We start from the raw sequence: 27488 nt of genomic DNA on the forward strand, positions 1-27488 counted from the left end.
AGAAACCCGAAAGAGAGAAGGCAATCAGAATCCAACGGCCCCAGGAGGCGGAACCCTTTTTTCCGAGCGAGTTCTAGGAAGGGATGCGAGGGGGAAGACAAATTGAGTGGCGCTACGGGGCTTGCACATGGCGGCGGTGAGGGAGAGTGGTAGCGTCCTCGCAGGGTTGGTGGTTCCCGGGGTCCTTGGCGGGGGTCCTCGGCATCTTTTGGGAGGCGGGAGTTGGGGCTGAGGGCGGCTTCCCCGCCGCCTCCCTTAGAAAATCCTGAGACACATTATATTGCTAAGAGCTGTTTACACTTATTGTCATGCACCCAGTCATATGCTTCAAGCTTTAAAACAAAAAACAAAAAAAAAAAAACCACCAAGCCCAACACCTAAACCCTGGTTACTTATAGCAATGCAGTGTTTACTGGTGCTGGGCTGGAGCAGACGTGTAACCTAGCGCAAAGCAAAGGAGCACTCCTCTCAAAAGGTCATTCGTTGAGGACTTGTGATGGAACCATTTGTCCCCTAATTTGGTGTTATGACTGCATTACTACCTATAATGTAAGCGTTAGTGAACTATTATTATCTTCTTACAGAAAAACTGTGTGCGTTACAGGTGTGACAGCTTGACTCTTCAACATGGAGAAGAAACAAGTTTCAAAACGCTTATATGTTGGAGGACTTGGCCATACGGTTTCTAAGGCTGAACTGCAGGAAAGATTTGGCAAGTTTGGGCATGTTTTGGATGCAGAGATTATTACCAGAAAAGATGATCAGGGTAAGAGTTTTGCATCATCTTTTAAACATGAGTTGTTTTCCAGTTTGTAGCGTGAAATGGAATTTTTGCTTCAGAGACACTTTATTTTCAGGAAATAGCTTAATTTTCAGTTTTAAGGGAAAAACTGAAATTGTACAGAAATTAACTGAATGTTTATTATTGAGCAGGGAACCCTATGAAAACTTTTGCTTACATCAGTGTCAGCATTTCTGATGCAGATCTTAGAAAGTGTAAGTACGTTTTTTTTTTTAAGTAATTTATGATTTTGAGCCAAGTTGCATTACTGATAATTCATCTAATGTTGTCAAATCAGGATGTGGTCAAGATAGACCCTGTTTCATTCTGTTGTCATATTCATTCCATTTTCTTTAAGCTGCAGTTTTATGGAAGCTGCTTTACTGGAGTTTTCAGTAAGTACATGTAAGCAGATTAAAAATATTCATTGTGACTGAAATAGGTGATTTATGGGTTTATTCTAACCCTTTTATGAAAAGTATAGGAAATGTGATTCAAACACTTTTGTCAGGTCCATGAAACATTAGAAGTGACTTGATGTGAGAGGAAACCCTGAAGGAGAGTTTACGTAAAGTTTACTTCTGTTAAAGCAATTTTACAAATCCCAGAATAGTTGGATTACAAAACTACTGGCAGGTTATAAAACCACATGTGTAATATGTAGCAGCAAAATGGCAGGTGAAGATACCTGAACCCAAAGAGAGGATTTGGTAATGTGCCCTTTTATCTAGGGAATGTTGCCACTAGGAATAGGAAAGCTGTTTGAGAGCGACTAAAAGCTAACCCAGCCCTTGATACTTAACTTCCTTAAGTTCTAAGTACAACACTTTTTTTCTCTTTGGTTTTCAGTACTCCTTAACTGTATTTTTCAAAGTACAGAAGAAGTTACGTAAAGAAGAGCTTGTCTGACAGTAGTATGGAAACTTCAGGGTACATGTATCTGAATTTTCAGGCTTGTATTTGAACTGAACCATACAGACTGGAATGACTCTTTTTGAAGTCAGAACTTTAATTTTAGATGTAGACCTTCTTGTGTAAGATTAGGGTATTAGACCTTTCATATACAACCTTAAATCAGGTGAATAATGGAGTATAAGATCATGCTAAAGAAACTTCAAACTATCATAGAAGGAGGTATAGTTAAGTCTAAGGTGTATTTTTTTTAATGTAGAAAGTATTCATTTCCCATCTCCTTGTTTTACAGGCATGTCAATTTTAAATAAAACAAAATGGAAAGGGGGGACACTGCAAATTGAGTTGGCCAAAGAAAGCTTTTTGCACAGGTAAAAATCAATTAAAAAAAAAAAAAGTATGTTGTTGCTAAAGTTACCCTTTTTCTGTTTATCTGATAACATTATGGCTGTGCTTTTATCTGCTATGCTCTTATTCTTTCTAGTTTCTATTGACATTGGTGGACTGTTGATGCATGCGACATGTTTTGCATCATTATTCCATTGAAAGTAGCAGCTATGTTAATTCCTTAAGTAGTGAATGGTTACTGTTCTGTGGGAGAGGGTCACTGCCAGCTATAATTTAGCACACAGGCAGACCTTTTTTCATATGTGATGTACTTTTTGGTACAGGCTTTCCATGGAGAGGGAGGAAGCAAAGCTGCAGAAGGAAAAGCCACAGAAAAAGGACAAAACGTGTCTGTTAGAATCACTGAAGAAGGCTGGAGTTGTAGACTTTCACATGAAAGCAGTACCAGGTACAGAGGTGCCAGACCATAAGGTATGGTAGCGTAGATGTATAGAGAATTAAAACAAAACAAAAACCAGAATTGGGCACAAGCTTCATTACATCTAAATTTATGTCAAATCTCTATGCTTTATGTAAAGAAACGGTTATTAAGTGTGACAGCCCAACTTGTGAAAAGTAGTCTAAAGAAATACCTTATGTGTAGACATGTACAATGCTCCTGTTGTTCTTTGTAGTGACTGGAAATAATCTTGATCATACTGTCCTCTCTTGTCGTGTTAAATTAGTAAATGCTTTATTACTTGTTTATGTTGGGAATATCTTCATGTCACCCTTAAAAGCATGTAAAGAGAATGTGTGTCTTTGGTGGCTGGGTTGTCAGGATCTAATCTCTGTGCTTCAGCACAGTCAGGATCAGGGTCTACTCATGCTTGCTTACAAAAGTAAGACTTAGAATAAAATCACTGACCATGCAAATTTAGGCAAGAAAAATTATATTTACTGTAAAGTTTTCAAAATTATTTGCTAAGCACAGAATGTTTTTGGAGGGTGATGGGGGGCATTTTTAATTTTTTAGTGGGAAAGGAGAAAAGGGCAAAATAACAGTGATCCTGTCTGTATAGTTACCACTGTTAATTCATAAACCAGAAGCCTTATATTAAAAATAGTACTTGTAAAGTAAAAAAATTCAGTTCTTTATTGTCACTCTTTATTTGCAGGTTGTAGAAATTTGGTTTTTTTGGTTGGTTGGTTTTGGTTTGGGTTTTTTTTGAGAAGGAAACTGGCTAAGTTGCACAATACGAATATATCTCACTTAAGAGAGTAAACAAAGAATTAGTCACAGATGGTTCTTTATTAGTGTTTCTGTTATCAAAGAATATACGTCTTGTTTTATTCCAGGGTTACTTCCATTCCTTTATTGTTTAATACTGATTATTTTTCTTTTCTTTTAGAAATGGGTTGTTGGTAAATTCGGCAGAGTCTTGCCTATCCTGCACCTTAGGAGTCAACAAAAAAATAAAATATCCTTTTCCTATTGGTTGGGCATAGGCTCAATTCCCTTCTTTCTTTCATCATATGGGGAAATATTTGCTTAACGGTCTTAATACTGACTGCTATGTCATACTTGATATACTGAATCCCCTAAGTAAATCTTGCAGTAAGTTTATGTGATCTGAATAATTTTTTTAGACTGCAAGTAAGTTGCTTAAAGGCTTATGGTCATAACATTAAAAAGGACTCTTCATTGTCCTTTCATGCAGAATTTAGCCTGTTCATAAAGACTGGAAGTCTGTTTGCTGAAAGAATCAGGTTGTTTTAATTCCTTAACTTGGACTAACATTGTGAAATATGACCCATCAAAATATTGCCATAACCTTAGAAAGCTGGAGCCGGACTTGACACATGTAGTTCCTATATCCGAGCTTACTTGGCACTTGGAAGAGAGAGATGACAGCATAAACAAGAAGCGGCAGGGAGAGTTCCCTGTAACTAAGAAGCCACCTAAAAAACTTAGGCGACTGGGCAGTGAGGCTCTTAATGGAGCAGTAGTTCTCTCTTCTGGGTGCCAGTCATGTTCAAAAAACACAAGCTCATCACAGCTAGATAAAAGATCAAAATCCAAATCCAGTGAGAAGTCTAAATTGCCTCCATCAAGCAGTCTTAATAGTAAAATATCAGGGAAAGGTTTATTACCAGATAAAAGTGATGTTTCTGGAGTTACAGCTCAAAATAATGTGAGTGTTTCTGATAGCGACATTGATTCTGAAGAGGAAATCAGAGCAATGGTAAAGAAAGAGACAGAAATACAGAAAGCTGAAAACGTTGAGACTGAAAGTGACCACATGGAAATTGTTGGGGCTAATTTTGAATTAAAGTGCAACAGTCACTGGTCCTTAAGTAATCCAGACACCATGAAGAAAGCTGTCACAAGAAGTTGTAGAGAGAAAGAGACACTGGAATACGATAATGGTTATGATTCAGCAGATACAGATGAAATTATTGCTGAAAGTAAAACCCCAGATCTATGTAGCAGGAAAACTGCAATTTTAGAAGATTCTAACCAGGTGAACGTGGAAAATGAAGAAATACTAACTAACAAAAAATGTGATTTGGTAAATGAGTCCTCACTGAAAACTCAAAATTTAAAAGAAGAATACATTGAAAGAAAAGGGAAAATGAAAAAAACCAAAATTGCTGCCTTGCAGAGTACAGCAGTTAACAGTACAACAAAGACAAGTGATAGTGAAAGCTCTTACTCAGAGTCTGAGAAAGGGGAGTCTGAAATCAATTCTGATTATGAATCCATGATGCAAAAGTGTTATCGCTTAGACCTTACATTAGATGACTTAAAAGCATTAGCTATTGAAAACACTGGGACACCAGTAGAAGAATCAGACAGTACACAGAGTTCTAGTCAGTGCAGTGTTGAAGAAAATTCTAAGGGTAATGTTGTAAATAAAACAAAACTTTCTAAATTTCACCCTGCAGTTAAAAAAAAATGTATCTGTCCTGAAGATGTAGTTGCTGCGATTTTAGCAGGGGAGGAGAATGTTGATGAAGAAAGCTCCAAGGGACAAAATAAGTTGCGTTTGAAATATCAGCCCTTCAGAGGAATGGGATCCCTTTGTGAAAGAGAGTTAACTAAGGACAGCACTGGTTTAAAGAAGAGGTCTGTGATGATGAGTGTCAGTTCTTTGCAAGAAGACCAAAATTCAGAACATGGAGATGCTGTTCCTAGTGCTGATCAGAGCGAAGATGAGAGCAGTGACATGGATAGTAATGCTGTGGTGTCACAGAAACATGTTAAACGACAACTGAAAAGCCCAAAACTGCTTTCAAAAAAATTGAAGAGGGGTGTAAGCAATAAAAATCCAGAATGTGAAGCTAATAAATGTGAGAATGGGAAGACAAGCCTTCTGGAAAATAAGGAGCTTTGTCTTCATGCTACTGCTTCAAAGGAAGCTAATACAAAAAAGAAACAGTTGCAGGATAACCAGAGGAGGCTGGCAGCTCTGGAAGAGAGACAGAAAGAGAGAGAATTACAGAAGAAACTCATTCAAGGAGCTCTTTCAAATCTGGTAATTACACTCACGACCTCTCTCTGAATAGTATGCAGTAAAAGAAAAAGGGAAATTTATAGATGTGGTTTAAGATGTTTTAAAATCATATTCTGGAATTTCTGATTACATTGCCAGTTTTCTTTTGAGTGTATACAAAATGATGCATACCCAATTCCTGGAATGTCTCTAGAGTTGCAAGAGGAGTAGTAGATTCCTCTTTTCATGTCATGGAAATGTCTTTTAGATGTTTATGTATGACTGCAGCAAGTATTTGATATGTTTGACTTGACAGTTTCACTCTTGCATAGGATAGCCAGCCAGCAGGCAAGCATAAACACATCATATTCAATTCAGATGTGGAAAGTGAAGCTGAAGTAGATGAGATATTGAAGAAAGATGCGAGTCTGGGAAATATGCATGAAGAAGTAAGTGTTATTGGGAAAAAGTCCAGTATTCTGTAAGGTAATTCCGTATCACTATGACTATGCCTTTTATTCTGAAGACTATTCTTCATAGTGAAGTGACAGAAAAAAGTAGGTAAGGTTTGAATGAATATGAATGATTCTTCTTTTTTTGCTAACATGAAATAGGTGTCAAAGGACTTAACTGTGCATCTGATAAAGCTGGAGAACTTGGAGAATTTGTAAGGAGATTGAGATTTGTATAAAAGATATTCTAACTTTGATTAAAAGAAAAAGACCATTTAAATTACAGGGCTTAAGCATAATTAGTTTTGAAATTTCTCTGCTTTTAGTCAAAGGAAGGGGGAGAGGTTTGACTTAAGTAGTATAGAAGGACTCTTTGCTCTTTCCAACACTGTGGACAAAGAATCCGTATTAATGCAGTGTCTTGTTTTTAAAGTGATGTTAGAGTCCAAAGAAGTTGTGTGGGACTTGCTCTTTACAACTTACCTAATTGAGACCTTGTTTAGCAGATTCCTTGGGATTTTACTGCCATACTTTCAGCACAATTAAGTACTTTTTTTCTGGAATAAAACTTCTTTGTGATTCTTTAGAATCACATTTTTTAGTCACATCTCTGCTAAAGCTTTAAAGCATTGTTTTTTTTCTTTTGTTGGGTTTGTTGAGTTTTTTCTTCTCACTATTAAAACCTTCTTTTCTCACTTTTCCTCACATTTAGCACTTTTTAAACATTTATCTCTCGTACCCTGTATTTAGAATTCCTGCCCTGTATTTTTCCTTTTCTTTAAAAGAGCCTCTAATTCTATGGGAAATTGTTTTGAAGCCATGGAGTGCTTACCTTTTGTAATCATTGATATTTATCAACTGACTTAAACTATGTCCTAGAGTTTATACCATAAATGAGGCTTGTTCAGAAACGGTATAATTAGACATTGGTATTTTAAAATTGATCTCCCTTGACATAATCAGAAAAATTTTGTTTTATGCCTAACTCTCTCATATTACAAAACGTGAGTTACCCTTTACATGGATATTTTGCCTATGCTAAAATTTAGTAGTCATAACTGCAAAACAGAATTGTACAAATAAGATTTGAAGCACATGGATCAACAAGTGAGCTGGTTATTCTAGAAATCCACTTTTTCAGATAAACTGGAAAGCACGTGAACAAAGTTAATACTGATTTATTTTCTCAAACTTGCATAAACGGCTGCTTTTCTGTATTTTCTTTTTGTTTAACAAAGGATGAATCTGCTCCTAAAACTTCAGGCAGACTGTTTGAAAGCAGTGAGGATGAGCAAGATGATACAGACGATGAGAGATTCAAAATTAAACCCCAGTTTGAAGGCAAAGCTGGTGAAAAAGTGAGTGAACCCATTACTGTAATTTAGTTTTCTTCCAAGTCTCCATAACACCACTTCAGAAGAACATAACATGTAGGTTTGCATGCTTGCTGAATATGATTTTGCAAACTTGCAATAGAATTGTCTTAAATAGAGGAAACAGGAGCCATGGAGGAAGCAGTGTGTGTAAGGGAGCGGGAGGAGTTTCTCTGATGTTGTCATCTTTGAATACAAAGAAATTTCTGGAAGAGGCATCAATAGCTAAAGGTTATTAGTATATTGCCATAATTCTAATAAAAAATGTTACTGAATGTTGATGATTTTCTTCTCCAGTGCTTAATAGGATCTATTTCGTTTTGTTTAGCTCTTGAAATTGCAATCACGATTTGGCACAGATGAAAGATTTCGCATGGATGCTCGATTCCTTGAAAGTGACAGTGAAGAAGAAGGTAAACCTGCTCATATTTCCTGGTTAATGATAGTAATAGAGCTCTATCATGGAGCCTTAATTTTGGATGCTTGAAGCAACTTATGGACTACTTTTGCTTCTTTGGTGATTCCTTCAAGAAAATAACCCAACTTCATTGTGGCTGTACTTAGTATATATTGGTAGCTGTGTTTTCTTAAATGTATAGATTGCAAAATTATTTGTAATAGCTGAATGAAACATACTTGGTTGATAAATTGACGTTTGAAAATATTTTTTTAATACAGGATGAGTGGTGACTTATTAAAATAAACTTTTTGACCATTACATTCATTGAAACTGTTTGTTTTGTAGTCATCCTGCAGACCACAGCTGATTTGGCAGCCTTGGAAAGGAAGATTATTTTTTTTAAACAGCAGAAGGCAGAAAAGCTGAAAAAAGCAAAAATTTTTAAATATTTCTCCCCCGGCAACCGAAAGTGTTAACCTAGCATTCAAGATTCAGAATTTGTTTCTGAAACTTGCATTTTTGCCTAGTTCTGCTACTTCCTTTGTTGTTTTAATGTGATCTTCTGTACAGCATCTGTCAGTGGCATAGTAGCTGCACAGTTTTGTGATACAAGCAGGGAACAGGTTAAATAACAGATTTGATTTTCGCATGACATAGATGCCCATGACATTTCTAATCAAAGATTTTCTATGGGGCAAGGAAGAAAGCCTCTAAGTAGCTTTAAAATAAAGGAAGTGATGTGTTGATAGGTATGAGCTCTTCTAGTACTATAGTAATGTTATGTATCAAATATTACAGTCTTACTTAGGTCATAGTGAGGGAAAAAAAATGTTTTTATTTTTCTCTTAGCAGAGGCAAACATCTCGAAGGCAGATGAGGAAGAAGAACTTGCTGCAGAGAAAAAGAAAAATTTGCAAATACTGGGAAGCCTCTTGAATGTCAGCCTGGAACACCCTAAGCCAACTAAAATAGCCACAAGTGCGAAGAAATTCAAGTATGAATCATCCATTATCAGAAAAGAAGGAATTTTAGGAAAGCTTAATTTTTGCCAGTGTTTCACAACTAAAATTTCTGCCTGGGTGACTGAGAAAAGTATTTCCTTCTCTGTTGCATGCATTTGAAGTCAAGCCTTTAATGCAGTTTCCCAGCTTGAGTGTCCCAATAGATTATAGAGCTGGTAATTATCATTATGTTGGGGAAAAAATTATTGAATGCCTCCCTGAGTTTCTTCTAGTAGATTTTTCATTATTGGATTGTTGGTTATGAAAATTAATATTTTAATAAGTCCTTGCCTATGTAAGATAGATTTCTGTTCTCTGTGGAGACAAATTTAAGTTGGCTAAACAAAGAACATGTGAGTTGGACAGTAGGTCAGTAAGTACTCTAACTTCCATAGCAGTTAATAAGGTTATTGTTTTCTCTGGCCTACAGGTGATTAGCATCAAACTTCTTTTTCAGTGGAGAATTTTTTTTTTTCATTTACCTGTATTTCTGCTTTTGAGAAATTTCTTCATTAGATTAGGAATCTGTTACATGTTGCTGTTGGGCATGCTCTAACCTTTGTTAGAGGATGATGAGATAGGTTTGGAAATGTACTATTGGAAGTATTGTGACATTTAACTATGCACTTTAACAGAAATTGGTCTGTGGACTGAATTGGTGGAAGTTAGTATTGTTAAGCATAATGCAGTAGTGTGCAGTTTTTACTGACAGTCACTATTGGAGCTGCATCGGTTGACTGCTGACTGCTAAATACCATTGTGACTGCTGCACAATCATATTTAATTCTATGACTTCTGTACAAATTTTCATGTATTTTCTAAAGACTAAGCAGAGGAGGAAATAATCTGTGCAACCCCAGAGGTTATCTTAGGAAAGTTTTGTGAATGACAGTGTTCTCTGATACCCAGGTAATGATATAGTATGTAGCCATTTAAAAGCAGTTAATTTATGCTGTAAGCATTAATTGAGGCAGAGGAGGGGAAATAAGTGATTAACTTCTTGTGTTGCCATAAGGCAGCGTGGGCTTTGCTACACTAGTATTGGGGTCAATCTAAACCTTAGACTGCTTTAGCTGAAAGTCCCTAAAATGTTTAAATTTTGAAAGGTGGGTATAATGGTTTTTTGGGTTTGGTGTTTCCCCCTACCCCTTGGACTGTTTGAATTTATGCAATATTTGGTACTAGAAGAAATAAATATAGATAGATATATCAATAAGGATGGCTATATTGATATAGCTCCTCAAAAGATCAACGGGTGCAGGTATAAACTTACTGCATAATGCACACAACTTGAGGTCTATGTTTTATATGAAATATTACAATTTGATTAAAGCCACTTCTGTTTATAATTTTTCCTGACCCGGACACTGACTAGCAGGTACTTTCTAAATGCCAGTTAGGTTTTGGATTGATTTGGAGCTTTTTTGGTAAAGAAGTCAATGTGAATTTGAATCTGACTGTAAAGGTTTAGGGTAGCTTTCAGCTGAGCATTTAGAATGTCTCATGGTTTTTCTTTTCTATTTTTATAGAGATATTAATGCCCTCCGCTATGATCCCACAAGACAGGACCATGCAATTTTTGAAAGGAAACCAAGTGCTATGGAAAAAGAGAGGTAATCTTACAGCTTGGTAACTATAAATGTGATGTTTCTTCCCATGGAAAGATGGCCATAGCAGAAGACTGAGTTTGAAACTATGCAGACTGCTCTGTTTTTTCTTTAGTTCTCTCTGCTATTGCTAAAATCAAGGTATAATAAGAATTGTGACCTCTAAAAACACCATGTAATGTCATTTTTTTCTTTCTAATCCATCTACTCTCTGCATGCCAATTTCTGTCTGTCTTTCTCACCTTCAGGCTATCCCTTTGCTTCCAGTCATGGACTTCAGATTTGCAAATCTGTGAGAAAAAAATATTAGCTCTTAACATTTCTTTTGCCAGAAAAGAAATCTATCCTAAATATCTTAATTTATATGTTATCACATATTAAGTGAAAAGTCAGGATGCAGTTAATTACAAAGTAGACTTGTTCCTGCCTTTAGAGTCAAACCTCAGGTGTTTCCCCACTGCTTACCCTCAAAGGGTGGGTAAATTGCAGGAGGTCAAAAGAAATGGGTCAGAAGTCTAAACCAAAAGGATAGTCATGCTACCTTATAAACTTATTTCTGGCAATGGGAATAGGAAATATCCAAAAAAACCCAAAACCAAAATCCCAAACCTTAAAACTGAACTACTCATTAATGTGCTTAGATGAGTTTAGGAAGACATTAATATCAGGATTGCCTTTTAGGGAGCCTTTCTTTTAAAAAAAATTATGTGCTGTGTTACTATCCTTTAACAATCTTATTTCAGTAAAGCTAAAAGGAAGAAGAAGAGGAAAGAGAGTGAGAAACTGCCTGAAGTGTCTAAAGAAATGTATTATGACATTGCTGTTGATTTAAAAGAGTTGTTTGGATCTTCAAAGAGAAAATCAGAAAAAAATGAAGAAGTACCCTGGGACAAAGACGATGCAGAGGACGCTACCCCACCTGGTGATTTGGGACCTAACCTTGGGAGTAACGTAGCTCAGGAGTCAAGTGGTTTCACATTTTCCTTCTTTGGAGACATGGAGAAGTCGGGCATAAAAGAAGGTAACAGCAGAACATATCTAATAGTACAATTTCTAATGAGTAGCTTATGTCAGGCACTGTAGAGTTATATAGTGCATAGAAATTCAGAATACAGGGGATTTTCAGAGGCAAAAGCAAGTAATTATGCAAAATCATTATGATCTTCTCTTATATTTGCCAAGATTCTTGTGGTTTAATCACTGTTAATTCATGCTTGCATCCCAGGAATTTTGAAAGAGATGTTTTGAGAAGGACCTATTATTTAATTGTTTTTTGAACAGTGATGGAAAAAACTTGTCATCCACTAAATTTCTCAAATAAACAGGGAAAAAGGTGATACAAATGTCAAATCAGGTTTCATATAAACCAACAAGATTTTAAATAAGATGTGTGTTAATTAACATAGTATTATGAGCAAAAGAAAATTTTAGAGTTGACCCCAAGATCCAAGAACATTTTATTATGTACTTAGTTTTATTATTGTACTTTTAGAAAATTGAAACTGAATGACACATGATTATTAGTTTGTCCTAAGCTAAGATAAAATCAAATGTTACATAATCAAGAAGAAAAAATCTGGAATCAAGTCACTTATTAAGTAGTAATGTAGGAAATAGAGTGTGTGAAGTTAACCGAAATAAAAAAAAAAAAAAAAAAAGAAACCCAAACCAAAACCCCAAACCCCCACATTTCTGCTGACTTCAGAAAGTATTCAGTGTTTTCTGAATGCATAATATCGGTTTCAGAATATGTAAGAGATCTCTAGAACAAAGTGGAAAATACCTGAGCAGAGATGTAGTTCAGAGTTGACAAATTTCTTTCCACTGAGAACCATGCTTGAGTACTGTGTCTTACGTTTGCTATTATGAATAATTATTGGTTTATATTGCATAAGAATCCTCTTTGGTGGCAACAGGGCCACTGTGCTAGCTGCTGTATTGACACAAACAAAAAGGTAAGTCTCTCTCCATTGCACATACCTCAGTTTCTTAGGTGATTTTTGTGATTTTTTTTTTTGTTGTTGTTGTTGCTTTTGTTTAACCTGACTTAACATCATGTGTGTCATGTGGAAACCATGAAGGGAGAACATGTGGATAGTCTTTTTTTTTTGAGCACAAACTGTGGGTGTTTTGTGGACAATTTCAACTTGCAAATGCTCACTTATTCCAAAGTAGAATTTTTTGATCTTTCTCTTGAATAAAATACTGTTTGTGTTTCATAGTCTGGTTACTGTTGAGTTTGGAAACCGTTTTATATTGCCAGAGAGAGGCAGTACAGGAGCTGTTTTCTCTCTTCTGATCATCCAGACAAGTACTGTGCTTATACACTAAAAGAAAAGGGTATCATAGGTTTGTAACCTCAGTCCTTTTGGCTAGGTGAAGTAGTAAGGGCTCAGGTACGTGTTTAAGTTACCATGTGTAAACTGGGCTTCTGGCAACTGGCTGCGTATGCTATAGGCAGGAGTACATACGTGAAAATAACATAGCTTGAGCACACAGAAAGAATAAGCTAAAGCATTATGAGTTTCTTTGCAAAGGAACTTATTAAGATAGTTCACAGTGAAAGGAAGCTTTTATTCCAACTTCTGCAAGGAAAAAATATGAATAGGCACAATTACTCCTAACTCAGCTGATAATGATTGTTAGGTTGGAGTGACTTGATAGAACCCTGGACCCTGGCAACAACCTTCAGAAGGACTCCTGGACTTTTTCCCTATGCTGTGATGGTACTAGTTATGAATTTTGAGGGTGAAATTTGTGACATAGGAGAAAGCAAACGAAATTCTTACCTCCCCAGAGGGTAATAGAAAACCTGGGAGGGGAGGTTTTTGTCCTTCTTAAATCTGTCTTTTCCAATTTAAGTATTTCACTCTGAAGTAGAAATTTTTACTGGCAAGTAGGAGAGTAATCTGATTTTTTTTTTTTTTATTGTGATATTATTGCAGAGCCCTACATACTTGAAACAATAAAACCTGTAAAAGTTACATGGCAAGACGATCCACGTTTCCAAGACAGCAGTTCTGAGGGTGATGATGAACCAGAATCATCAGAAAGTGAAAGGGACAAAGAAATGCAAGTTATATTTGTATTTGTTTTCTACTCAGTTGTAGCAGTTTGATGCTATGAGAATATTAATAGCAGCACTCTGGTTGTGGGAAACTAACATCTTCATTCTACATCTCTGAACAATAGAAGTCGTCTTAGGAAACCATTCCTTGCTGCACAGAATGTAATATTCAAAGATCCCAATACCACACTTGATTTGAAGTTGAATATAAAAGTTGAGTTTCTAGTTCAATGAATGAGAACTTAACTGGGTAGTGGGTTTGGCCACAAGTCAAATACATATTAAGTTTTCTAAAGAAATGTTTTTTTTATAGAAGGCTGTATTTGGTTACTATGGAGTAATGTTATGCAACGCATACTATTTCTCTGAAGCATTAGAGCTTTAACTTGTGCTAATGGAATTTGACAGTAACTTTTATGATGCTAAAATTCCTTTGTGTTTGTCTAGGTTTTTCTCTTTACCACAGACAGAAAGTGCTAGATTTTTCTTCTTCTCTAAAGATGATGAACGACTAAGAGGTATAACAGAACTTATTCACCCCTTTTTTCTAACTCTTACTGAAATTCAGTGAGAAAAAAATACTGCCTAGTTATTAATGTTTTGTGGTTAAAACACAGATGAGAGGTTGAAGAAAAAAAATTGCAAATTTCCATCATTACTTGTGGTATGAATTGTGGTAGCACATCCCATGAGAAAGTCCTGGTAAAATAAATGCTGAACAGCTATCTTGCTTTCCTGTCTTCAGATAATTGCTTAATATGTGGCTGGTCTTTTAGGGCTTACCAAAAAAAAAATCACTTGACAAGTTATCTAGACATTTTGGATCCTTTCAGGCATAGATATGATCTTTAACTTTGTTCTGTGTTTCTGGTGTTATTGTTAACAATGTTGAATATTCTTATCAGCCACATATGCCCACATGGTTTTTGATCCTAAATAACATGGTTTTTTTCTTGTGAATATAACAAATTTCATAGTTAAAAAGAAACAAACAAAATAACAACAAAACAAACAAAGAAAAAAAAAACACAAAAAACCTCAAACAACCCAGAGGCCACCAAAACAATTGCTTTTGATATTTTATACAATAAATTATCAGGACAGCCTTAAATAATGTTTGCTTCCTGCGACATGTTAGATAACTATCATTAAATGTATGTGTAAAAGTTATTGTGTTAATATAGTTATTGTACTGTGATCTTCCAGCTTATCTGAATAAAATTGAGCCTGTTACTGCTGAGCTCTGAATCCTTAACAGGCATGAATTTTCTTGGGAGATGTGGTATAATGGTGCTGAGCTTTTAATGAAACAGATGCTGTTTCACTGAAATTTATATTTCAGCATATTAAGGAAAACTGCTGCTGCCTTTCATTTTTCTTAGTACACAAGGCTGTAATACATAACATTTCTGTTTGAGAGAGTAATATGAAGAATAGGCCTTCTGGCCTTATTGCTGTTTTGCTCATGAGATTTACAAACAGCAGCATATTCAGAAGTGTTCAACCATATTAATTCGTTCTTTGTTTTGTGCAGAGGGCCCTAAGTTATTTTGTAGATCAGTAGACCTCAGTGAAGAAAAAGACGGTTGGGAAGACAGACGTAGCTTATTGCTTGAGGTGAGTATTTTAACCACTGCTACTTCGTAATTGTGGCTGAAAGCTCAGCATGAGGAGCAAACATGGCTGCTTATTTGCTTAATTTACATTAAAAATTAATTCAGGACCTTTAGAAGGGCTTGAAACTCTATAATTACCGGGGAACTAAAACTTTTTAGCATAGAAGTGTGTATAACGTAATGTTGTGATGTCCAGTCAGGTAAATTACTGAATGTCTGTATTGTACAGGACTGGTTACTTTACTGCATGTAAGAGAAATGTTGGAGACAAACAGATGAATTTAGAAACTTATCATAATATCATGTTAAAATTTAAATATTTTTAGGAATGCCGGAGGAAGCATAAGGATGCAAGAAGGAAAGTGAAAGCAAAACAATAAATCTTCCTTATCTTACTGGGCAGACACGGTTCATGTTTCTTCTTAGAAGTCACAGAAAAATGTTACTTTCAAAATTATAGTCTTCCAGAGATCTAATAGGAAATAATATTGGAAAAGACAGTAAAACTTTGTTTCTAAATAGGTACATGTTTATTGTGTTAATTCAATGTTTGTACTGAGGTTTGTTTTTCTCGTCTGTATGGTGTAAATGTGACTTGCTACTCTGAAAACCTTGGAAAATTTGATCATGGAACAAAGACAACACAGGGTTATTTTGCTATGTTCTCAGGCCCCACAGCTGAACAGGGTTGAGAAAGAGAATGTAGCTCCGTGTCTGTAAGACTATATAACCTATATACTGCTGAACATAATAGAGATCCTGTTTGAGATTCATTTACACATACTTGGAATGCACTATTTCCAGAGTAAAAGTTTGCCAGAAGTTTATGAAAATACATATATAACAGGAAGGCTTATGAAATGGATGGATTTCAATTTCTTCACACAGCTGACTTTTGTACTTTCTAATTGTGTCTACATTAATAAATATTAAGGACAAACGTTGCTGGTGGTGCATGTTTGTTATTGAATGAATGATATTTTTACATACAGCTTCTACTTTTTATGTCCATTTCGCCTATGTGCTGCACAGTCTGCTGGAGCAGAGAGGCTTTGCAAGCCCACCCTGGGCACCCACTGGCAGGCCTTGCCTGGCCCCTGGCCCCAGCCCAGGGGTACCCAGGTGCTTTGCCTCTTACCGGTGCCCAGGCCAGCACAGCTGTCGCACTCCCAGCTGGCCGTGCTGTTCCTCAAGTAGGAGCAGCGTCTGTGGGTGCCCTCGGCAGCGCAGGAGCAGCACAGAAGCAGTTGCCAGGGCCTGGGGAAGCAAACGCATTCATGGCTGTGAGGACAAAGTGACCGCAGCACGGGATTGTCCGGCAGAGCTCTTGTTCTTTGTCCTTCCGCTTCGAGCCCTTGGCGAGACAGAGATCCCGTGCAGAACCCCGGGGTGCAGCTTTGGCAACTTACCCCTCTTCCTCTGCCTGCTCCCTGCCTCCTGGGCAAAGGCACTCACTGGCATCGCAGCGGCTGTGCCTCTCACTTAGTGCTGCGTATGCACGGCTGTCCTCCCATGACGGCAGTCTGATGGAGAAAGGAAAATTGATGAGCCCCTGCTGCCCCGCAATAAGGCAGACACGGGGCGTCCCTGCTCTTCCCTCTCTGCCCTGTTTCCAGCTCCTTGCGTGAAGCTGAAGACCAGACTCGCGGGACAATGGACGGCCAAGACTGCTGTCCTCCATGGGGCTGAGGGAATGGCTCCTACCTGGATGCAGCCCCTGTGGAACCAAGTGCGTTTCCACGCTGGGCACACCATGGCGCCATAGGACTTGCTGTCCTCCAAAAGGTCAAGATGAGACAGGTGGTGGAGCATTTTGGAGAAAAAGAGATCCTTTCAGCAACACATCACCAAAGCGCTAAGGTGTTCAAGAGAAAGATGTTGGGCCACCTGCGACATTTAGGTGCCGTCCTGAGGTCCTGTGCTGCGCCCAGGCCACCCGCCGCGTCTGAGTGGACGGGATGTGTGAGCCCAGGTCAGGCTCAAAGGTCGCTTCTGTCCCCTCTACTGGGGAGCCCAGAACCGGAGGCAACACTGCAGATGCAGCCTTACCAGGGTGGCGCAGAGAGGGGGCCGCCTCAGAGTGGGTGGCAGGCGGCCGAGGGCGTCCCTGCCCATGTCTGGGGCGCAGGCGGGCCAGCGGCGATGATGTCACAGCGGCCACTGTGACTCGCGGGGGCAAGCCCACAAACAGGAGCGCTGGGCTCGGGCTGTGCATCAGTGCGCCCTGGTGAGGTGAGGAGAGGGCAGGGGAGGGACGGGGCTTGCGCGGGGCTGCCCAGCGAGGAGGGGGGCCCCACACCTCGGGGCTCTGGGCCTGTGCTGCAAGCTCAGCTGCGTCTCCCTTCTCCCTCACCCGCCTCCTGCTTCTCCCTCAGAGTCAGCAGAGGAGCATTTGGAGGAGGCACCCCAGCGCTGCTGGGACAGGGACTCTCCAAACGCTCACCGTTGACGTGCGCCATGAGTGCAAGGAAGCCCGAGGCCTCTGACTCGATGGAGCAGGGTGAGAGCAAAGTCTCCCTCCCACAGCCTGGCGCAGGGGTTGTCGGGGCGGTCAGCGTGGGGCCGAGAGCGGTGGCAGGGGGAGGCAGGAGCTCCCCAACTGCCCCGGGGCAGGGCCCCTCCTTTCCTCAGCAAGCGGGGCCCAGGCCGGGCAGCGGGCACCTGCTGGGACACCCGGGCCTGCAATGCCCCCTTCCTCTCCAAGGCCTCCAGCCCTGCCCATCAGCCAGCTAGGCAGGGACAGAGCAGGCCCGTGGGGAACAGCCCTCAGGGACGCTTCCCCCGGCCCCGCAGAGGTGCTCATTCCCGGTGCCATTTGCTCTCTCCCCTCCAGCATGCATGCTGTGTCGCCGGGCACAGGCTGACCCGGATATCTGCGGGCGCAAACTGCAGAAGCGAGGGCTCTGTGCCCATGTGTTTTGCCTGGTGAGTTCCTCCGGAGCTCCCTCCAGCTTTCCGACAGGCAGTCCCTGCCACACACTCCTCATCAACTCCTCGTCTTTTCTCTTCTGCAGTATTTTGCCAACGAGCTTTTTCAGAAAGGGCTCAAGGGAGTAGGACTCCTGGGATTTCTCCCTCAGGATATTCGACGCACAATCGTGCGGGCAGCACAGAAGGTGAGGACCCGCCAAGAACAGGGAGATTTGTGCCAGGAGAGGTTTGCGGGACCTTGGCCCAGAGCCCAAGAAAGAAAGCCCAGCCCTTCCAACCAGCTCTGGAGACAGAAGTCTTGTTCCCAGCAGCTCCACAGAGGCTCCAGCACAGGAGCCTCCTCCGCCAGGCGGATCTGCGCGGTGTGGCCTAGCAGCGGCCACATCCTGCGCCCTGCCCGGAGGTGTGGGGCTGGCTGCGGAGGCCCTGAGGCTGCCGCTGATGGCGGCTGCTCTGCTCTTTCCAGCACTGCTTCGTCTGTGGCGAGAGCGGGGCCACCATCACCTGCCACGAGACGCGCTGCGACCGCAGCTTCCATCTCCCCTGTGCCGTGGAGGGCGGATGCGTCACCCAGTTCTTTGGGCTCTACAGGTAAGGGCAGCTGGCCCTCGTGGCAGAGGCTCCTCGCCTTCAGTCCCCTTCCTGTCAGCATCAGCCAAACAAGAAGGGAACCCACAGTGACCCTTCCCAGCGGCCGGTCACAGGCAGAGCCAGAGCCGGGCAAGGTCTGGGGCTCCTTCACACCTCCTTCCCCCTCCTAGCCACCACCACGGAAGGACCCAGCGCTTCTCACCTCGCCCAACCCTTTCTGCCTCCCCCCAGGTCTTTCTGCTGGGAGCACCGTCCAGAGCAGGCAGTGGAGGCGGCTCCGGAGGAGAACACCACCACCTGCCTCATCTGCCTCGACCTTGTGGAGGACAGAAAGTCCTACGGCACCATGGTGTGCCCAGCATGCAAACACGCCTGGTTCCACAGGAGCTGCATCCAGGTAGGAGCCGTTCCCTCGCCCCCGGGGCACGGCAGGCGCTCAGCAGCACCAGGGCCTCACTCCTGCTCCTGATGTTTCTCCTGCAGGGACAGGCTGCGGGCGCTGGCATTTCTTGCTTCCAGTGCCCCCTCTGTAGAGATAAGGATCTCTTTCTCTGCGAAATGCTTGCCATGGGGATCCAAATCCCCTTCAGGTTGGTGTCCTTCTGCCCGGCTCGCAAGACAGGAGGGTGCAAGCGCTGTGCCGTGCCAGGGCCTGCCCCAGCAGTCCTGGCCCTCCGCTGTCCCGTGTGTCTGCGCTTCAGCTTCACGCAAGGAGCTGGAAACAGGGCAGAGGGGGAAGAGCAGGGACGCCCCGTGTCTGCCTTATTGCGGGGCAGCAGGGGCTCATCAATTTTCCTTTCTCCATCAGACTGCCGTCATGGGAGGACAGCCGTGCATACGCAGCACTAAGTGAGAGGCACAGCCGCTGCGATGCCAGTGAGTGCCTTTGCCCAGGAGGCAGGGAGCAGGCAGAGGAAGAGGGGTAAGTTGCCAAAGCTGCACCCCGGGGTTCTGCACGGGATCTCTGTCTCGCCAAGGGCTCGAAGCGGAAGGACGAAGAACAAGAGCTCTGCCGGACAATCCCGTGCTGCGGTCACTTTGTCCTCACAGCCATGAATGCGTTTGCTTCCCCAGGCCCTGGCAACTGCTTCTGTGCTGCTCCTGCGCTGCCGAGGGCACCCACAGACGCTGCTCCTACTTGAGGAACAGCACGGCCAGCTGGGAGTGCGACAGCTGTGCTGGCCTGGGCACCGGTAAGAGGCAAAGCACCTGGGTACCCCTGGGCTGGGGCCAGGGGCCAGGCAAGGCCTGCCAGTGGGTGCCCAGGGTGGGCTTGCAAAGCCTCTCTGCTCCAGGAGGGCTGGGGGCACCGCTGTGGCCTATCCTGCCCCAGGCCTGCGGGGCCAGGCCCTTGACCCTCCTGCTTCCCCTTACAGCCTCCAGTGCCAGCTCAGAGCTCGCCGGCCCCAGCACTGCCAGCCAGTCAGGATCAGGGCCTTCCCACGGCTCCCTGGCACCGGAGACCAACAGCCCCAGCCCCGGCAGCCAGGCGGCATCGGGGTCCTCCTGCGGCTCCCCACCACCGCAGACCAGCAGCCCCAGCACTGCCAGCCAGGCGGCATCAGGGCAGTCTCTCGGATCTCCAGCACCGCAGAGCAGCAGCCCCAGCACTGCCAGCCAGGCACCCCTGAGGTCCTCCTGTGGCTCCCCAGCACTTCAGGGCAGCAGCTGCTCCAGCCCCCCTGGGCCTGAGCGGCTACGAGACCGCTCCCGATTACAACGTCGGGCCCAAAATCCCTACGGCCGGCCCAGAAGATGCCGTAATGGGAGCCGTGCGCCAGCACCAAGCGTTGAGAGCAGCATGCCCAGCCAGGCAGTGCTGGGGCTGTCCCACAGCTCGCTGGTACCGGACACCACCAGCCCCAGCCCCAGCAGCCAGGCGGCATTAGGGCCGTCCCACGGCTCCCTGGCACCGGCGACCAGCACCCCCGGCAATGCGGCATCAGGGCCATCCCACAGCTCCCCTGTGCTTCAGGACAGCAGCCGCTCCAGCCCCCCTGGGCTCGACCGCCTGCGAAACCGCTCCCGGTTGAACCGTCGGGCCCAAAAGCCCTACAGCCGGCCCAGCAGACCCCGTGAGAGCAGCCGTGCGCCAGCACCAAGTGCTGAGAGCAGCACCCCCAGCCAGGTGGCACTGGGGCCGTCTCGCAGCTCCCCAGCACCTGAGACAAGCAGCCCCAGCACCGCCAGCCAGCTGCCATCGGGGTCCTCCTGCAGCTCGCCAGCGCTCGAGAACGGCAGACGCTCCAGCCCCCCTGGGCCCGTGCGCATGCGAGACCGCTCCCGCTTGCAACGTCGGGCCCAAACCCCCTACAGTCGGCCCGGACGCTGCCGTGGGACCAGCCGTGTGCCGTCCTCGAGTGCTGGCCCTGATGCCCCTCCACCGGCACAATAAAGTTGGCCGTTAATCTGTGCCCTGGGAGATTCCACACTCATTTGTCGGCTTCCTCCTCCTCCTCCACCTCTCCCTTGCTCGAGGGCCACTGTTAAGGGCTGGGCCCAGAGGGTTGTCTTCTCCCCGGGGGCTGGCAGCACCCTCCCCAGACCTCCCTCCTTGCGAGCTGACCTTGGCCAGCTGCCCAGCACCATGGCCGTGTGCTTTGGGCCTCGCTGGCCCCGCAGCCTGCTCAGTTTTCCCGGGGGAAGTTCACATCCTCCCCCGGGACCGGGGGTCTCTGCCCCTACCCCCAGAAGGGCAGCCTGGCCCGGCACGGCCCAGTCAGCACCGCCGCCCATCTTCCGGCAATGTAGGCTGTGTGCGCCCGCCCGCCCGGCATGGCCCTCGCGGCTCGCCCCCCCAAAATCACGCGCCCCGGCCCCAGCGACTTTTGACACCCTTCAACTCTGTTCCGTTCTGGACAAGGCTAGAAGCAATTTCCTATCCTCGTTGCCCAGCTTAGTGAGAATTGCAGCAAAGTGGCAAAGCCGCTTTTCTTTAGAAGTTCAGTTCAGTGTCACGTCTGTATTTGCAACATGAAGGTTGCTGTAGGTTGTGTTTCTACGGTAGCCAAAGGGCATTCCCCGTTCCCCAGTTCTGTCTCCTGTTCCCCAACGTGATTGCTGCTCCACCAACGGAAGGCTTCCTTCGTGCAGTATAAGCCAAGAAATCCTTTTTAATAGAGATTGCAAACACCTGGGAAGGACTTTACTCCTCTGTGGAGACTTCAGGAGAGTCAGAGCAGTACCTGTTACTGAGGGCTTGAGTCCCGTCATATGCCCTTTAGAGCCAAACAATCACATGTGCTCTACGGGAGGGTAACAAAGGGCCTGGGAACTGTCAGTCAACCGAAAGGGTTTCCCTCCTGTTGGAGACCAGCAAGTACCTTTGTAGTGCAAGAAGGAGAAAAGAGTTGGTGCAGAGTGACTGCTGAACAGCTCCGTGGAAGTGGGTGGAGAGCTACAAGGCTGAATCAAAGAATAATGGTGACCAAAGCGCGAAGGATATCCCTTCGTGGGGTGGCTGTACAGGTCTGAACGACCAGACTTGCCCTTCGGGCAAACTAGAGGTAGTCTTACGGTGTGTGCATTAAGTGCCTTCCCTAGCGCAGCATGAAAGTTGATTCCTTCAAGGAGGGAGCAGCTGTCCTCTCTGAGGAAGGCAGGGGAACCCGGCAGACCTGATGGCCTTTTCTGCCAACAAAGAGGCAATGAGGTAGAGAGGGTCCGAAAGAGAACTCGGTGGCAGCACTTTGTCCTTCTCTTCTTGACTGCTGTGATTGGGAAGGTGTGAGGGCTAGACACGGCCAGACAGGGAGTGCTCTTCAGGGTGATTGCGATGCGAGCTCCGAGGCACTCCCGAGCAATGGAGCTCGTCAAGTGGAGCTGGCCAAAGAGCTGTGCTCACGCACAGCCTCGCTCGGAACCGAGGAGCTTGTTCCCTGGCACCGTTCACCTCTGTCGCCATCTAGCGAACGGAGCTCTGTAACGCGCTGGCGTTGGAAGGCCGAGCGAAATCTCAGAAAGCCTGGTGGGAAGGAAACCCTGCGCACCAGACTTCGGCTTGGAAGGTGGCCGGTAGAAGAGGATGGCCGAGGACACTCTAAAAGCAGGAGCTGAAGGAGGTCAGCCTGGGAAGCCTCTAGTCACTCTCGGCAGGGTCAGCCAGCTAGTATTGTAGAAGGGCTTCCGGGGGTTTCAGGTTTCTGCCTTGGTCCTGAATTGCATTGCGGACCTGGATTCTCCAATACTGGGTTTCGCATCTCTTTTTTCCTACTCTGGTTGTGCCTGAGACACCGTCTGGTCTTTGTCCTGGTGTCGCAGGGCAATTCTGCAGAGAAGTCATCGTTGTGGGGTTAACTAAAAGGGTTTTATCAATGATTACGCGATGGTCAAATGGCAATTAATCAATGATGGAATGAGAATCAAATGGTAATCAAATGGCGACTGAGCAGTAATTGAATGGTAATTAGAATCATAGAATCGTTTAGGTTGGAAAAGACCCTTAAGATCATCGAGTCCAACTGTTGACCTAGCACTGCCAAGTCCACCACTAAGCCACGGCCCTAAGCGCCACGTCTACCCGTCTTTTAAACACCTCCCGGGATGGGGACTCAACCACTTCCCCGGGCGGCCTGTTCCAGTGCTTGACAACCCTCGGGGCCCACCGATGCAGCCTGTCCAGATCCCTCTGTAGAGCCGTTCTGCCCTCAAACAGATCAACGCTCCCACCCACCGCCTCCGAAGATGCCCCACAGTCGCTTGCAGCTTCCTACCCCACCAAGGAAAGCCTCGCACTGACTCTGAAAGGCAGTTTATTGCCACGGAAAAAGGCCATTTCCGACGTCACTCCCCAGCTTGCGGTCCTGCTGCTTTTTGTTCTGGAGGCAGCACATCACCAAAGCGCTAAGGTGTTCAAGAGAAAGATGTTGGGCCACCTGCGACATTTAGGTGCCGTCCTGAGGTCCTGTGCTGTGCCCCGGCCACCCGCCGCGTCTGAGCGGACGGGATGTGTGAGCCCAGGTCAGGCTCAAAGGTCGCTTCTGTCCCCTCTACTGGGGAGCCCAGAACCGGAGGCAACACTGCAGATGCAGCCTTACCAGGGTGGCGCAGAGAGGAAGGATCACCTTCCCCGACCTGCTGGCAGCACTCCCCGTGCCGGGGGCAGGAGCAGAGCTTTCCCTTGGCCAGGGCTGGAGCCCTGGAGTCGCACTGCCTGAACGGCACCTTTCGGCCAACGGTGCCACCCTCGACGGCTGCCCCGCGGCACCTGGCATTTGACTCTGCGCTTGCCGCAGGAGCAGCCGCCCCGGTTATGTGGGTGCCGAGGGCTCGGGCCCCTGCCTTGGCACTTCACAGACACCCCCGTGAGGCAGGGGCTGCCTCAGAGTGGGTGGCAGGCGGCCGAGGGCGTCCCTGCCCATGTTTGGGGCGCAGGCGGGCCAACGGCGATGATGTCACAGCGGCCACTGTGACTCGCGGGGGCAAGCCCACAAACAGGAGCGCTGGGCTCGGGCTGTGCATCAGTGCGCCCTGGTGAGGTGAGGAGAGGGCAGGGGAGGGACGGGGCTTGCGCGGGGCTGCCCAGCGAGGAGGGGGGCCCCACACCTCGGGGCTCTGGGCCTGTGCTGCAAGCTCAGCTGCGTCTCCCTTCTCCCTCACCCACCTCCTGCTTCTCCCTCAGAGTCAGCAGAGGAGCATTTGGAGGAGGCACCCCAGCGCTGCTGGGACAGGGACTCTCCAAACGCTCACCGTTGACGTGCGCCATGAGTGCAAGGAAGCCCGAGGCCTCTGACTCGATGGAGCAGGGTGAGAGCAAAGTCTCCCTCCCACAGCCTGGCGCAGGGGTTGTCGGGGCGGTCAGCGTGGGGCCGAGAGCGGTGGCAGGGGGAGGCAGGAGCTCCCCAACCGCCCCGGGGCAGGGCCCCTCCTTTCCTCAGCAAGCGGGGCCCAGGCCGGGTAGCGGGCACCTGCTGGGACACCCGGGCCTGCAATGCCCCCTTCCTCTCCAAGGCCTCCAGCCCTGCCCATCAGCCAGCTAGGCAGGGACAGAGCAGGCCCGTGGGGAACAGCCCTCAGGGACGCTTCCCCCGGCCCCGCAGAGGTGCTCATTCCCGGTGCCATTTGCTCTCTCCCCTCCAGCATGCATGCTGTGTCGCCGGGCACAGGCTGACCCGGATATCTGCGGGCGCAAACTGCAGAAGCGAGGGCTCTGTGCCCATGTGTTTTGCCTGGTGAGTTCCTCCGGAGCTCCCTCCAGCTTTCCGACAGGCAGTCCCTGCCACACACTCCTCATCAACTCCTCGTCTTTTCTCTTCTGCAGTATTTTGCCAACGAGCTTTTTCAGAAAGGGCTCAAGGGAGTAGGACTCCTGGGATTTCTCCCTCAGGATATTCGACGCACAATCGTGCGGGCAGCACAGAAGGTGAGGACCCGCCAAGAACAGGGAGATTTGTGCCAGGAGAGGTTTGCGGGACCTTGGCCCAGAGCCCAAGAAAGAAAGCCCAGCCCTTCCAACCAGCTCTGGAGACAGAAGTCTTGTTCCCAGCAGCTCCACAGAGGCTCCAGCACAGGAGCCTCCTCCGCCAGGCGGATCTGCGCGGTGTGGCCTAGCAGCGGCCACATCCTGCGCCCTGCCCGGAGGTGTGGGGCTGGCTGCGGAGGCCCTGAGGCTGCCGCTGATGGCGGCTGCTCTGCTCTTTCCAGCACTGCTTCGTCTGTGGCGAGAGCGGGGCCACCATCACCTGCCACGAGACGCGCTGCGACCGCAGCTTCCATCTCCCCTGTGCCGTGGAGGGCGGATGCGTCACCCAGTTCTTTGGGCTCTACAGGTAAGGGCAGCTGGCCCTCGTGGCAGAGGCTCCTCGCCTTCAGTCCCCTTCCTGTCAGCATCAGCCAAACAAGAAGGGAACCCACAGTGACCCTTCCCAGCGGCCGGTCACAGGCAGAGCCAGAGCCGGGCAAGGTCTGGGGCTCCTTCACACCTCCTTCCCCCTCCTAGCCACCACCACGGAAGGACCCAGCGCTTCTCACCTCGCCCAACCCTTTCTGCCTCCCCCCAGGTCTTTCTGCTGGGAGCACCGTCCAGAGCAGGCAGTGGAGGCGGCTCCGGAGGAGAACACCACCACCTGCCTCATCTGCCTCGACCTTGTGGAGGACAGAAAGTCCTACGGCACCATGGTGTGCCCAGCATGCAAACACGCCTGGTTCCACAGGAGCTGCATCCAGGTAGGAGCCGTTCCCTCGCCCCCGGGGCACGGCAGGCGCTCAGCAGCACCAGGGCCTCACTCCTGCTCCTGATGTTTCTCCTGCAGGGACAGGCTGCGGGCGCTGGCATTTCTTGCTTCCAGTGCCCCCTCTGTAGAGATAAGGATCTCTTTCTCTGCGAAATGCTTGCCATGGGGATCCAAATCCCCTTCAGGTTGGTGTCCTTCTGCCCGGCTCGCAAGACAGGAGGGTGCAAGCGCTGTGCCGTGCCAGGGCCTGCCCCAGCAGTCCTGGCCCTCCGCTGTCCCGTGTGTCTGCGCTTCAGCTTCACGCAAGGAGCTGGAAACAGGGCAGAGGGGGAAGAGCAGGGACGCCCCGTGTCTGCCTTATTGCGGGGCAGCAGGGGCTCATCAATTTTCCTTTCTCCATCAGACTGCCGTCATGGGAGGACAGCCGTGCATACGCAGCACTAAGTGAGAGGCACAGCCGCTGCGATGCCAGTGAGTGCCTTTGCCCAGGAGGCAGGGAGCAGGCAGAGGAAGAGGGGTAAGTTGCCAAAGCTGCACCCCGGGGTTCTGCACGGGATCTCTGTCTCGCCAAGGGCTCGAAGCGGAAGGACGAAGAACAAGAGCTCTGCCGGACAATCCCGTGCTGCGGTCACTTTGTCCTCACAGCCATGAATCCGTTTGCTTCCCCAGGCCCTGGCAACTGCTTCTGTGCTGCTCCTGCGCTGCCGAGGGCACCCACAGACGCTGCTCCTACTTGAGGAACAGCACGGCCAGCTGGGAGTGCGACAGCTGTGCTGGCCTGGGCACCGGTAAGAGGCAAAGCACCTGGGTACCCCTGGGCTGGGGCCAGGGGCCAGGCAAGGCCTGCCAGTGGGTGCCCAGGGTGGGCTTGCAAAGCCTCTCTGCTCCAGGAGGGCTGGGGGCACCGCTCTGGCCTATCCTGCCCCAGGCCTGCGGGGCCAGGCCCTTGACCCTCCTGCTTCCCCTTACAGCCTCCAGTGCCAGCTCAGAGCTCGCCGGCCCCAGCACTGCCAGCCAGTCAGGATCAGGGCCTTCCCACGGCTCCCTGGCACCGGAGACCAACAGCCCCAGCCCCGGCAGCCAGGCGGCATCGGGGTCCTCCTGCGGCTCCCCACCACCGCAGACCAGCAGCCCCAGCACTGCCAGCCAGGCGGCATCAGGGCAGTCTCTCGGATCTCCAGCACTGCAGAGCAGCAGCCCCAGCACTGCCAGCCAGGCACCCCTGAGGTCCTCCTGTGGCTCCCCAGCACTTCAGGGCAGCAGCTGCTCCAGCCCCCCTGGGCCTGAGCGGCTACGAGACCGCTCCCGATTACAACGTCGGGCCCAAAATCCCTACGGCCGGCCCAGAAGATGCCGTAATGGGAGCCGTGCGCCAGCACCAAGCGTTGAGAGCAGCACGCCCAGCCAGGCAGTGCTGGGGCTGTCCCACAGCTCGCTGGTACCGGACACCACCAGCCCCAGCCCCAGCAGCCAGGCGGCATTAGGGCCGTCCCACGGCTCCCTGGCACCGGCGACCAGCACCCCCGGCAATGCGGCATCAGGGCCATCCCACAGCTCCCCTGTGCTTCAGGACAGCAGCCGCTCCAGCCCCCCTGGGCCCGACCGCCTGCGAAACCGCTCCCGGTTGAACCGTCGGGCCCAAAAGCCCTACAGCCGGCCCAGCAGACCCCGTGAGAGCAGCCGTGCGCCAGCACCAAGTGCTGAGAGCAGCACCCCCAGCCAGGCGGCACTGGGGCCGTCCCGCAGCTCCCCAGCACCTGA

At 47.2% G+C, this 27488-nt stretch overlaps 2 protein-coding genes across 6 annotated transcripts in view; both read left to right on the forward strand.

Annotated features, from left to right (window-relative positions):
- The first annotated feature begins 6 nt into the window (after positions 1-6).
- NOL8 (nucleolar protein 8) lies at positions 7-15880 on the forward strand. Of its 5 annotated transcripts, none has more exons than XM_082322007.1 (17): positions 7-136; positions 605-766; positions 934-996; positions 1986-2064; positions 2365-2512; positions 3433-3501; positions 3820-5559; positions 5850-5966; positions 7208-7327; positions 7671-7755; positions 8592-8736; positions 10273-10356; positions 11094-11371; positions 13296-13422; positions 13865-13935; positions 14952-15034; positions 15360-15880. In XM_082322007.1, exons 2-17 carry the CDS (start codon positions 628-630, stop codon positions 15411-15413), a joined length of 3402 nt encoding a protein of 1133 aa, XP_082178133.1. In that variant the 5' UTR covers positions 7-136; positions 605-627; the 3' UTR covers positions 15414-15880. The 5 variants fall into 5 exon arrangements, with proteins under 5 accessions (XP_082178133.1, XP_082178132.1, XP_082178134.1 ...); XM_082322006.1 differs by having other exon boundaries at positions 111-165; XM_082322008.1 differs by having other exon boundaries at positions 111-165; positions 8595-8736.
- An 846-nt stretch (positions 15881-16726) lies between these two features.
- Positions 16727-27488, forward strand: part of LOC309594886 (G2/M phase-specific E3 ubiquitin-protein ligase-like) — a gene marked incomplete at both ends in the record, with an annotated part of 117168 nt that continues 106406 nt past the window's right edge. The window contains 1 exon segment of the mRNA XM_082321288.1: positions 16727-16762. Within this exon segment, the coding sequence (XP_082177414.1) occupies positions 16727-16762 (36 nt within the window).

The sequence above is a fragment of the Platalea leucorodia genome, assembly GCF_965183815.1.
Source record: "Platalea leucorodia genome assembly, chromosome: 9".
NCBI classification, from domain to species: domain Eukaryota; kingdom Metazoa; phylum Chordata; class Aves; order Pelecaniformes; family Threskiornithidae; genus Platalea; species Platalea leucorodia.

Excerpts from the sequence above, each read along its gene's own strand:
- NOL8 (XM_082322007.1), top strand. The coding sequence starts at position 628 with ATGGAGAAGAAACAAGTTTCAAAACGCTTATATGTTGGAGGACTTGGC. Across the intron at positions 11,372-13,295 it reads GAAGTCGGGCATAAAAGAAG|AGCCCTACATACTTGAAACA; the intron begins GTAACAGCAGAA and ends ATATTATTGCAG. Across the intron at positions 15,035-15,359 it reads GACGTAGCTTATTGCTTGAG|GAATGCCGGAGGAAGCATAA; the intron begins GTGAGTATTTTA and ends AAATATTTTTAG.